The 12,833-nt window shown below is 61.3% G+C and overlaps 1 protein-coding gene across 2 annotated transcripts in view; it reads right to left on the bottom strand.

The window, feature by feature from the left end:
- CLUH (clustered mitochondria homolog) overlaps positions 1-12,833 on the bottom strand; it is a 33,609-nt gene extending 20,776 nt beyond the window's left edge. Inside the window, exons 1-6 of one of the 2 annotated variants that reach the window (XM_068656099.1) lie at positions 12,667-12,833; positions 3,502-3,698; positions 2,189-2,360; positions 1,895-2,038; positions 1,566-1,693; positions 798-952 (exon numbers count right to left, since the gene is read on the bottom strand). In XM_068656099.1, the coding sequence (XP_068512200.1) occupies positions 798-952; positions 1,566-1,693; positions 1,895-2,038; positions 2,189-2,360; positions 3,502-3,698; positions 12,667-12,748 (878 nt within the window). In that variant the 5' untranslated portion in view covers positions 12,749-12,833. Of the gene's footprint in view, positions 1-797; positions 953-1,565; positions 1,694-1,894; positions 2,039-2,188; positions 2,361-3,501; positions 3,699-5,691; positions 6,838-12,666 lie in introns of those variants that run through there. The other variant, XM_068656098.1, reaches the window with a different exon arrangement.

Raw genomic sequence — 12,833 nt, 5'->3', positions numbered from 1 at the left:
TCTTAGGGTACCGAGTCTCCCTGCCGGAGGGCTGGGCACTGACCTGCCAGGGCCACAAGCACTGACTCCCCTCCCCAGCTCACATTTTTCCAAGCCCAAGCAGGCCTCTTATTCCATGTTCTTCGTGCCACTTGCTCTCTCTCCATGGACACGCACTTAGATGTCCATCTCTTGACTCGTTATTTCTGACACATTTCATTTACTTATTAACAGATCTGGGAGGAAACCATAGAACACAAACTGTCTTCTACAAGCCAGCTTAACACAGAGCACTTTCATTTCATAATGGGACGGAATGCAGAAATGTGCTTTATTTTCATCTTCTCTTCAAATGCAGCCACTGGTACGCTGCCAGGTACTGTACGGTCAGCTTTAACAGTCTCTCATAGACACCACCAAAAAAATGGCCAGTCAAATCCGTGCCCAGGTTACAAAGTGCTGGCAGACTATACTTTTCCTTGAGGGCAAAATGAGCTAGTTACAATGGTCGGGAAGGAATTCCCTCCCGACTTAAAATACTTCAACTAGTTGATGACATTGTGGGATGTTTCACCTTTCCCTAAAGCATCAGGCATTTATCCACTGTGGAAAAATGGTACCGGGCATAACTAAAGAGCCCAATCCAGTATAACAACTCCTACAAACCCCATGTGAGCAGTGAATTCAAATAGGCTGTTTTCCACAGGGGAAAGAAAAAAAAAAAAAAGCAGCAGCATGTTTCTTTGCAGGTTCTTTTCCAGTTTGGTATTGCAAGCTCCCTCCTGCAAGGCCAGACAAGAGAAATCCCAGTTACTCACTGATTCAAGTAAAATCCTCTAGTGGATGCAGTGATACTGACGTGTCGATCCTCCACTGTGATCACGTATAAATACATGAGGTCCCCATGCATTTTCCTGTTGCCAGGGGGAGGGTTCCAGCCACTCATTGTCAATACCTTTAGGCACTGCAAAGGCTACAGAACACAACAGAAACAGTTCCTGTCAGTAGAAATTAATACCCCTGTGTTACACAGACATCTGCTATACAAGCCAGAGTCCTTTTACCCGCTGCCCCTCTTGGTTCCAGGAACAGCATACAAAATAATTGTCTCAAGATCACAGCCTTCCCCAGCTACCTGCAGCCCACTACTATGCGCCTGAGTTTGCTGCCTTTCACAAATAAGCCAGGTAAAAACAGACATCCTGGGCCTTTGGGCTGCACAACTCATGGATTTCTTGCTGTACTGGTTTTCAAATGGCAGCTTCTAAAACTGGAATCCAAGTGCAAGGGCATGGGAAACCTAAGGGTAATTCACAGCGATCTGCAGATCCCGCCTCCACGACTTTGCAGAGAAATGCAGCCCTCCCTTCCCTGTCACCCCTCCCCAACACTGGCTACTTCGTGCTCTGCGGCTGTCCAGGCTGTGTCCAGCACTTGGACTTTATTCTCTTGGCTAAGCAGTGCTATCCCAGCACTCGTTAAGCATCAAGCAGAGCAAATCCCAAAGTCCACCCTCAGTGCAGCTCCCAATTCCTGAACACCAGTTTGCTGTTGAGAGCCATTTCGAGCACACAGGAGAACTCTACCTTCCAGTCTCTGTTCTGGGGCTGAAGGGCACACAGGGGTCTCTCTTTGCTACCTGGCAGGATGTGTTCAGGAGGGGTGCAGTCAATTTGTTCCATTTCGGTACCTTTTTTCTTCCGTTTTCCACTGTCTGGAGTAGAGAGACACCAAGTCAGTGCTGCAAAACACCACCTCATCCCCCAGTAATTGTTCAAGCAGGAGTACAGAAGTGCTCAGTTTCTCTGTGCTCCTGAATGAGGTGGGACAGCTGATCATCACAACGTGCTTTAACAAAGCAAGGAGCCAGGGGAATGAAGACCAACCACGCTAGAGAAGCCTTTTTGCCCCTTACCTCCCAGGTCTCCTTCAGTGAAGACGCTCAGGAATGACAGCGAGTTACAGTCCACGCCATTGAAAGCATCTGATGGGTCAAGACTCTTCAGAAGGTCCCGAATGTGACGCACATGTATCCTGGCTTCCCGCACTGTGTACGGCTCTGATAAACAAAAAGGGAGGAAATAAACCGCAGTTACACAGTTGCTTACTACTTTGGGAGACGAGTCTCAAAAAAGAACAACAGGGAACTGCTGCCAGGTAGCCAAAACCACTCCCTGCTTGTTCCCTCCCGGAGTCTGAAGGAACTTGCCTTCCACCACCTTTAGCAGCGAGCCCTCCTGCAGTCCTTCAATAGTTTTCAGCTCAGCGAAGTTATCGAGGACGTTGCCATCAAGCTGCAGGGAGAAGCAAGTCCGGTGGCAGGTATCTTCACGGTCCATCAACACTTGGTGGATCTCTTGCACCATCTCTTGAGGAGAGACCTTAAGGGGGCAACAACCCAGCCAGTTACTGTCAGCCAACTGTCGGAAGGCCGTTTCTGTCCCTGCTGGAGGACGCTGCCCCTGTGCAGGGTGAGCTGCCCCAGCTCCCACCCCCAGGCTGGGCACCCAGCGGCGTCGCAGCCTGGCATTGCACCGAGCACAGGGCAGGGCTGGAGCGCAGCCAAGGAACCGAAGGCGGGGGGAACCCAGGGGCTCGTCCCTCATCCATCCACTGCATGTTTGTGGCAGGGCTCTGAACGACGCAAGCGGAGGACAGACCGCTTCCTCCACTCGCTCTGCCCCCGGGCACATGGCTCCTGCCGTGCAGGAACCGCCCCGGCTCACGTGCCAGGGCTGCGCTCCTGCCGCCTGCCCTGGCTCCAGCGCCACCGACGCTGCTCACGAGCTATGAGGACTCGGGGCAGTTTACATAAGCTGCTGTAAACAGCATGGGCTGCTATTATTAGCCTATTAAAACTAACAGCCAGAGAGATTTAGAGAAAGAGAAAAGCTGGGCTGAAATACAGCTAGTTCCACAGGGGCTGTCACTTCACTGCACTCCCTGCTGGTCTTGGGCAGATAAGGCTTCCCCTAGGCTTAGGCTCAAAATGCCTCCCCCGAACTAAAAGTGCTTCGTCCACATGGTTTTCAGTGCAGTATCGAGCTAAATCAGAGTATCGGCCAGGCATGTCAAAGCCTGTCCTGACCTGGCAGCACGTGTTGCCGCCCACGTGATGCCGTGCCGCATCCAGCACAGCTCTCGGGGAGGGAAGGGGAGGAGAGGACAGGGGAAGGAAGATGAAGGGGAAGGGGAGGGGAGGGGAGGCTGCATCGCTCTGTGAGCCCCAGAGGTGCCCGAGCTCCCCGAGCAGTGTGAGCACGTGTTGCCGTGCCAAACCCAGCGCAGCCAGGAGGTGCATTGTGCCAAAAGCTCTGAGCAGGCAAGAGGCTTTCCCTTCTGCAGTCGGGCCGAGAAGCCGTGTTTACACCTCCCTCCTTCAGAGCAGCCCAGCAGTGGGAACGCCACTTCCCCTGTGCTCAGACCCGAGCCCCATGGAGAACGACGAGGGGCAGCTCCCCCTTGCCGAGCTGCCCCTGCCGTCTCCCCCCGGCCCTTCCCCTCCTGGCGGGACGCAGGTACCTGCAGCGAGAAGGGCTCTATCCCCGGCGCGCAGATCTTGACGGTGAATCCCGTGTCCTGTATGACAATGACCTCCTGGTCGTTCCCATCTTCCCCCGCCTCAGCCTCCTCGTGGCCGTTCTGCCTCGCATCCTTCTCGCCCCTGAGGCTCTCGTGCGGCGCGCTGCCGTTCATCAGTGCCGTGCCGGACGGGTGCTCTGCGGGGAGAGGGGAGCTCAGAGCAGGCGGGGAGACCGGTTCCAGTGACACCACCATGCTCCCGCCAAGCAACCCAGGGGTTACAAGGCGGCGAACATTTCATCCTGCAACTGGTGTTTACTGGGGGTAGGTGTGCCAGGCCCTGCCCTCCTGCCCCTCAGCGCAATTAGCGCGCTCTCGTTCCCTGCAGGGTTTGCATCTTCCACAAACCCTGTGCGGAGGGGAGGGAAGGAAAGCAGGAAGGATGGGTCAGTGTACAACGCGTTCAGCTTAGTCTTAAGAAGCCTCTTAATTAAAAGAAACGGGGGTGTGGTGCTCTGCAGCCCGCAGGCAGCTGTAACCTCTGCACCAACACGTTGCGCAGCTCCCAGCGCTCCTCCTGCTGCGCCGTGTGGCGGGGGGGCTGCCGGGAGGCTCCCCGGCACCAGGCTCCCACACCGCGCCCCCAGCTGCCCTCTGTGCCCCCAGACACTTCGCAGCAACCCCGCGGTGCCAGCACGGCTCTGCCTCAGCACTTGCAGTCGAGAAAGGTGCCGACGTTCCCAGCACGCGCTTAGAGGGATGCACCCCCAGACGGGGAGCACCCTGCACCTCCCTGCCCGCTCCCACGAGGGTTTGTTCTCTTTGTCAGCCAGGTGGAGAGCAGGGGGGAGCTGACACCGTCTAGGAAGCCGCAGGTCTCCTAGTGCAGCCCGGACCCACCGAGCTGGGCAGAGGACGAGCACGTTGCTGCACTGAGGTGCGGGCAGGGCGAGCTCCAGCTGGTGCCACAGAGCTGCCCGCTACAGCCCGAGCAGCAAGCGGAGGGACCGGCAGCAGGGGCACCGAGCTGCAACGCTGTGTCCTCAGCCCTGTGCTCTTATCCCCGTTCTCATCCCTGCTCCTGAGCACAGCAAGGACAGACCCCGAGTGCACACAAGATTAAACGTCAGAACAGGCTAAGCCCAAGCAGGGAGGAGGGGGCCCGGGCCCAGCAATAAGCGTGCCCCCGCCTGAGCTGCACCCAGCCTGGTGCGAGGGCTGAGCAGGAGGATTACGTTTCATCCTTGCACCTGCAGAGCGAGTACACGCCAAGGTGACGGGCACTATTTCAGTCACGCCTCCTATTTATAGGGAGCCTGCAGATGTGGTGGGCACCGCGTGAGCCAGGCAGGCAGCCTCGGCACGAACGGGGATTTGCATCTGCGTCTGAGTATTGCTGGCTGCATGCAGCAGGAAGGGGGCAAGATGAGGATTGTGGGGAGTTTCCGTTAATAACTCATTAGTGTTTGCACAAATCTTCTAAACCACAGTCAGCCACCAGCTTCCTGAGGACAGGATCAGAAGATGTTGCAGCAAGGCAGCCTGGCACAGAGGGGGGAGAAGTGACAGTACCAGAAGCATTTACTGTGCCCGAGTTCCCCTCCCTCCATTTAGTGACAGCAGAGGCAATTGGAGATCCCCAAACTGGGGACTACGACGCTTCCTCTCTCGTCACTGAGTTTCAGCGTGTTTCTGACCATCAGCTCCAGTTCCATTTGGGGGCACGGGTCCTGTCCTCCCCTGCCCAGAGGTACTTCCAGGCACCAAGCAGCGCCGAGAGCCCCACACGGCCTCTTTGCTGCGAGGCCTGAATGCCTCTGGCAGCAGGGCAGAGGCACAAACAGCCAACAAGGCGCTGAAATGGCAACGGGGCAGCCCCACGTCGGTGTCACTGCAGCACCCTGCACACCACCAGCTGCACCGAGAGCACTGAGCCCCAGCCCAGCCACCACAGGGGCCAGCTTTGACCTTGGGACCCAAGCAGCAGCAAGCCCGGCTGCTTGTGCCCAGGCAGGGACAACAGGCGGCCCGGAGCTGGGTCCTCGCCCCAGCCCCATTCCTCACCTCCATCCTGCTGCGAGCTAACACAGCCTGTGTCCCCCCAGCCATCCCACGACTGTACACAGCCCCCCGACACCACCAGGGGCTCCAGCTACACGCAGCCCAACAGAGCACTGCTCCAGTGAGCACCTGTAGGCGGCAGCTTCTTCCTCTTCCTCCTCTTCTGGGGCTGCCTGGAGGGCACCACGTGCACGGAGCCCCCGCTGGGCCTGCTGCCGGGGCCTGTGGCACGGTCAGTCTGAGCAGCACTGGCACTCGTGGCCCTGCCCTCGGACACCTTCTCCCCGCAGAGCCCTGGGGGTGTGACTGGCTGCTGGACACGGGGGCTTCTCCCCCCGCCTGCTGGCTCCACACAGGGGCTGGGGGTGAGCACAGCACAGGCCGCCCCGGGCCCCGCGGCCGAGCCGCTGTCCTCAGGTTTCACGCGGCACTGGCAGGCCTGAGGCAGCGCGGCGCGATGGAACGGCCCCGCCGGCCCTTCCTCAAGGTCGGCTGGAAGGACGGCTGCGGCACGCGACGCCCCTGCCCGCTGGAGAGGGCCGGCAGCACCGCCGCCAGCTCCCCGGCAGCTGCTATCGCAGGCCGGCACTGCTGCTGCTTCGCCCTCGGCCTCAGGCGAGTCTTGGCCACACTCGGCGCATTTCTGCAGGCTTCCCACCGCCGCCGCGCTGGGGATGACGTCGGGGTACGGCACGGCGCCCCGGGAAGCTGCCGGCACCTCGGGGGAGCTGGCGCAGCTCGTGGGAGGCTTCGGTAAGAGCGGCGACCGCTCGTCGGGCGAGCTGGAGCTGCGTGTCTGGAAGATGAGGTCGGTGACATGCCTGCAGCAGTTCACAAAAATGCTGTTCCCCATGATCGTACGCAGCCTGGCTCACACGACGCGGGGTTAGAGGAGTTAGTTCTGCGTGCAAATCCCTTTTTGCACGCGCATATCTAAGTCCCCACAAGGCGGATTCCTGCACAGCAGAGCTCACCCTCCCTGGTTCGGATCTGTTCACGTTCACAGCCAGCCGGGCCCTCCAGAGAAACTTCTTACGTGGACCCGAGGGGAGGCAGCACAGGCCCCGTGGCAGGCTCAGGTGCGCATCCCGGAGGTGCTGGAGCCCACACCCGCGCCTCCTCCGCCGGCCGTGCTGCTGGCCTGGCAGCAGCTCCCCCGACGTCTCGCCCAGTGCCCGTCACCCACCGCACGTCCTCGCCCCGCCGTGGCAGCCCCGCAGCAGCCGCTGAACGCCCCCAGCTCTGCCCCAGCAGCGAGCCCACGGACCCGGGGCCGTGTGTGCACCCCCGGGCCCCGCAGCGCTCTCTAAGAGCGGGCACTCGCCCGAGTGCTTCGGGCCCCGAGCTCGTTATAAATAGACGGCCGGTATCAAGTGCTGGACCGGTGCAGCATGGGACAGGGGTTAGAGCTCTGCAGCTCTGCCAAACTCGTAGGCAGGCGCGACGCGTTGAATTACAAGGAGGGCACTCTCTGTGGCGGCCTCGGCGGGGCACGGCCGCCCATACTGAGCAGGCGGCATAAAGGGCCTGGGCAGCAAACCACCAAGGCGTTCCCAGACGCATTTTCTGTCCTCTCACGCTGCTGCACTGTACCAAACGAGCCAAAAAACCACACAGACAGCTCCCCTCAAACCACTCCTCTCTGTTATTTCAATAAATCCAACAACTGGTGCAGGGATTACAGAGCCCGAGACTTGTGCAAGCGACAAGTGCTGGTGAAACCCACGGCCCCCGCGCACACCCAGCCCCTCGCCTTCCCCGGCCAGCACCACCACCAGCACCACCAGCACCACCAGCCTGCCGTGAGCTCGGCAGCACTGCACAGCCAGGAAGGAGCCCACATCTCCACCGAGAGGAAGATAAGTGCCACAGCCTGAGCAGAAAGAGAAACAAAACAGAAAACCTCAAAACCAGAATGAAATCAGGACCACAGAGCCCGTGCAATCACCTGCCCAGCACCAACACCCGGCCAAGGAGACTCATTTCCAAAGGAGGCCCTGGGAAGGCTGGAAGCAGCCCCAGAGCCTGGCGCTCTGGCAGCCAACCTGCCAAGGGGAAAGGCAGCAACATGCTGAACAGCAGAGCGAGAGCTCCCCAGTGCAAGTCAAACCCCGGCTAGCTTCTGTTCTTCTTTTTAGGAACAGAGAAAGGAAACAGAAGAAAAATCCCACTTGAATTCATGTGGGTACGGGGAGTTACCACCCCAGAAAACAGCAGAGCCCGGTGTTCTGTGTTCTCTTCTCAGAGCGGCTCTCTGCCAATTTCCCAGCGCAGGAGAAGCGTAACCTTGAAATCCCTGGTAACAAGAGGCCTCTCCTGTCCTCGGGAGCGAGGATCGGTTGTCAGGTTACATTGGCGTCTAAAACAAAAGTTTCTCCTGATGATTTTGGGAAGAGTTTAATGCTCTGACAGTTTCAGCTCTCTCCTCACCTGGAGACCGTGCCACCATCCCGGTGCCCTGCAGCCTCGGCTCCCCTTGCAGCAGCAGCTCAGGCTCGAGCAAAGACGAGCCCAGATTCAGTTTCATTTTAAAGAGGATCAACTGAAGTACAATTTGCTGCAATTAATTAGATCACTAAGTTTAATGGCGCTATTTATGCTTAAGCAAAGTTTACTTTTCCCTTTTAATAGTCACATAAACCCAGCCTAACGAAGCAGCTATTGTGCTCCTCAGCTGGAGACACCCGCTTCTCCGAGGAGGAGGCCGTGCGGGCGGTGACGCCGTGCAATGGCTCTGTGCGATGATCTGCAGCGATAAAAGAAATTAAGAAAAAGCAACACAGCACCAGCCCGTACTAGTGGCGCAATGGGATTTTGGGATGTAGAAATAAGACTGCCAGCATGTCCCGTGCTTGGGAGGCACACCGGGCAGGAAAGCTAAGCCACCCATCCTCAGATGGGATTACACGCACCCCTCCCACTCCACCTTCCTTCCCACCTCCCGCAGAGTGCTGACGCTGCCAGGAGCGCCGGGCGCAGGCTGCAGCAGCCGCAGGAGCACGGCCAGGGCAGCACGAGGGGCTCGTGCTGGGCAGTGCTGCGAGCCCCCGTGCAGGAGAGGTGTCAAGGTGGCAGGGCGCTGAGCGGCACCGCCCGCCGGGGGAAGCCCCGTGCCGTGCAGCACGTGCTGGCTGTAGCGTGCAAAGGCTGCCACTGGTCTAGCAAATGCAAAGTAGATGTCAGCCTAGCAATAAATTAAACAAAACAAATAGCTTACTGAATCCAAATAAATTGGCTAAATTAATAGCCGTCAGCATCGCAGAGAGCCCTCGTGGGAAGGTCTCGGTAGGACGGCCTGCCAGGAGATGGGACACGGCACAGATGTGCCTCCCACATCCCCGCAGAGTAAACCACAGCTTCCCAGAATCTTTCGGTGCTCCTCCAGCACAACAAGCACTTCTTTTAATACGAGCCCACAGTGAAGCTTACAGCTGCTCTCAGCCATCATTAAACTCAAATTGGCTTTAACCCACCTGTGGGAAGAGCTATAAGCACTGCGCTTATTTTTCAGCAGCCTCTCAGCACACAGGTTTGGCTGGCACGGGGACAGCAGCAGGCTGCAGCTCGTGGCTGCCTTCAACAACGGCCCCGGCCCCGCAGCTCTGCGGCCCCACGGGGAGCAAGCGGGCAGACTGCTCAGCCCTGCGCACCCACAGCCAGGTCTGCCTGGCTGGACCTACACAACGTAAGCCACATTTCAGTCTGCTCGGAAGCCTGTGGCTTTTGGTGTTCTCCCGCTGCCGGGACATCCGCACTGCAGCTGTGCCCAGGGTGCTCCCGGGGTCCCCCAGCTCAGGGGCTCCAAGCCACCAGACCCCGTGCCCTGAGCCTGGCAGCTGCAGCACCCACGCTCGCTCTCCATGCCTGGGAACTACATTTAAGCCCATTCGTACGCTTCCTGTCCCAACAAAGCTTTGGAAACTTAGTTCTGAAACCAGCTGGTGAGGGGACTGCTGCAGCAACGTGCGCCTCAAACACCACAGGAACTGGGAGCAAAGATCGACACCAGCCAAACCATCCGCAGCGCTAAGAAACCGCCTGCTGGAGTCCCAGAGCAAAGAGCTGTATGGGGCCAGTGGCTGCACTGCCCCCCCGGCCCTTCCCCTGGGGCTGCCCCAGCCGGCAGCAGCACCGCCACCCCGGGAACAGCCGCGCTCCGTGCGAGTCCTGCTCCCGTGGACTGGTTTTACTGCTCAAATGCAAATAGAGAAACGCATGAACTTCAGACCTCTCCAAGCTTCTAGAAATAACAGCTTTCTAGTACAACCGACAGAGCGCAAGGCGAGGAGGCAGACGGAGCGCTGCCAAGTTTAGTCATTTACAGACGGCTCAGACAAACAGCTCCCTGCGACGCAAAGTTGTTTCACTGGGCAGGAGGCAGGTACGCGGCTGCGCTTCTCTGCGCGTGTGTTCCTGACCTACTTCCACTCCTCGCCTCCTGGGTTCCCTAACCCAGGAGCAAGGCCGAGTTTAAGGCAATCTGAGTTTAATGATGGGCAGAGCAGTGAGCTCCCAGGCCTGCAAGGGGCACCTCGGTGGCCGTCCCGCAGGCAGAGCGGCTCCAGGCTTCACCCCCCCCCGGGGGTCCCTCCCCAGCCTGCCACTCAGGTGCCATGTTTGTCACCGGCCTTTCCTCAGCCCTGCAGCACTGAGCAGATTTCTCTTGCAGGACAATCTTGCGGATTTCTTCCTCCAGTTCCTCTGAAATCTGTTACACCGCACGTTAGCGAACCCACCCGCCAGCAGTTCCTTCCCCAAACACCAGCAAACCTCCAAGGTCAAGCGACCTGACAGCCACAGCGGATCCCCAGATTAACAGCGCTCTGCCTGTGTTACCAGCGGACACCTACGCTCACCTCCACAGCAGTTTTCCCATCAATACCTTCGTTCTCCACCCCTGCAACAGAAAAGGCGGACAAATACACGGGGGGATGGGAAAGACCAGAGACAGAGGGACCTAGTTAGAAACAGCAAGTCTTCAGGCGAGGCAATGATGAAAAGGATTTTACGCCAAGCAGACACCGCTGAACCTGCACAAGACAAGCTCGTTCTGAGGCAGTGACAACACTGCCTTATTTCTGCAGAAACAGAAATAATCCAAAAACACTGCACACAGCTGCTGCCTTTTGATCTTGTGCTAGTTAATAAGAAAGGTGACTTTAACTGTCCTTGACAGAAGTCCCTACAGGTACCCAAAGCACTCACGCTTCTGTGTTCCTGCTCTCAGGACAGAGCAGCCCCAGCACCGGTGTCTGGCCTGGAGGTGGAGAGAAGCAGCGGGCAGCCCTCTCGCCTGTTAAGAGGCGAGGGCATTCCTCAGGTCTCGATGCCCACCAACACAGAACGCGCTTCCTCAGCGAGGAGCCCACTCGGAGCCTGCCCACGGCAAAGCCACGGCGAGTGCCTGCTTCTGGCAGCACGGGACAGAGCCACGGGCAGGCAGCAGTGGGTGCACAGAACTGGGAGAGGCCTGGGCAGCACAAGCTGGCACTGCCGATGGACAGCCCCCTGCGCCGGGCTGGTGGGGGCTGGCTGCACGTCCCCCCTCCCCACAGACCCCCGGGCACCTGCCAGCTCCCTCGCGCTCACACGGGGAGGACTTTTCCGCCTCCCTCCCTCCCTCCCCCAGCAATCAGCTCACACTTTGAACAGCAGGGATTACGCGGCGTAACTTTTTAACCCAGCCGCTGGAGCTGCACACTTGGCACCCATTAAAAAAGGAAAAAAACAGCACGGGGGGGGGGGGGGGGGGGGGGGGAAGGCTCTCAGCGCTGCATTCCCCACACACTTGAATTACTGCCAGGCTGCTCAAACGCCAATGAACTTTGCTTTAGGTGACAAACTTCAAAAATTCACCTCACCACCATAAAAACAGGGGAGGGAGGAAGCGGCAGGTCACTCGGGGGGTCACTCGCTCAGTCAGGGTGAGGGGCTCTGGGCCATGCCGAGGGGCAGCCCCGCAGCACCAGGGCTGTTCCCTCCTCCTGTGATCAGATCAGGGGAACGGGCTGAGCCTGAGCGCGGCGCTCAGCATGCCGACTCCTCGGGCCAAAACACAGCGTGCTCGGGGAGCGCAGACCCCCAGGAGCCCGACCCAGCCGGGCCCACGCCGGGACAGGGCACGGGACCCGGGGCACAGGAGGGGCCGGGAGGGGCCGGGAGGGCCGCGCCTCGCCCTGCCCGCAGCCCCCCAGCCCCCGGCCTGGAGCCGAACCGCGCTGCCTTCAGGCAGAGCCCCGCGCGCTGCTCGCCCTTCCCCGGGCCGCACACCCGGCCCTGCCCGGCCCCTTCCCGCCGTGCCCGCGGCTCCCCCGCCTCGGCCCCGCTCCGGGCACGGGGCCGCAGCCGCCCGCAGAGCCCCCCCCAGCGGCCCCGTGCGGCCGAGCCAGGCCCCGAGCCCCGGGCCCGCTCCCGGTCCCGCCGCAGGGCCGCGGGCAGGCCGGGACCGGGCCCCGCGGCCTCCCCCGAGCGGGGCCCGCCCGGCCCCGGGGCCGCCCCCGGCCGGGGCGCGGGGCCCTCAGCGGCCGCCCCCGGCCCCCCCCCGCGGCCGCGCCGCGTCCCGCTGAAGGTCACCTTCACGGGGCCGGGGCTCCCCGCGCCGCCGCGGGCAGGGCCCGGCCGCCCCCCGCCGCCGCCCGGCCCCCGCCGCCCGCCCGGGCCCGAGCCCAGCGGCTCCGCTCCCCGCCGCGGCCCCCCCGGCCCCGACCGCCCCCCCCCCCGCGGTGGCGGCCCGGGCCTGGCCCCCCCCCTCCTCTCCTCCCCGCCTTCCCCGGGGCCGCTCGCTCGGAGCCGCCGCCGGGGCGGTCCCGGGGCTCGGCCCCGCAGCGGGGAGCGGAGCGGAGCCGGGGCTCGGCGGGGCGGGCACGGGGATGGGCACGGGCACGGCGCCCCCCGCCCGCACCGCGTGGGGCCGGGCCGGGCCGGGCCGACACAGCCCCGAGCCCCGAGCCCCTGCCCGGCCCTGCCCCGACCCCGGGGGCAGCAGCGGCGCCCCCGTCCCCTCCCCGCCCGTCCCGTCCCGTCCCGTCCCGCCAGGCCCGGCCCCGCCGCCCGCAGCCCGCCATGCCGGGCCCGGCGCCCCGCTCCCCTTCCCGCTGCCCTTACCGGGGCGCTGCTCGGCCTCCGGCTGCCTCCTGGCGCGGGGCCCCGGCTGCTGCTGCTCGGCGCCCGGCACGGCCGGCGGCATCTGGCCCGGCCCGATCCCCACGGGGCGCCCCGCGCCGTGCCCGCCGCCCGCCGCGAAGGACAGGGACAGCGCCGCGTGCACCACG

The sequence above is a fragment of the Anas acuta genome, chromosome 19 (genome assembly GCF_963932015.1).
Source record: "Anas acuta chromosome 19, bAnaAcu1.1, whole genome shotgun sequence".
Classification (NCBI taxonomy): Eukaryota; Metazoa; Chordata; class Aves; order Anseriformes; family Anatidae; genus Anas; species Anas acuta.
This window is presented reverse-complemented; position numbering and strand designations above follow the sequence as displayed.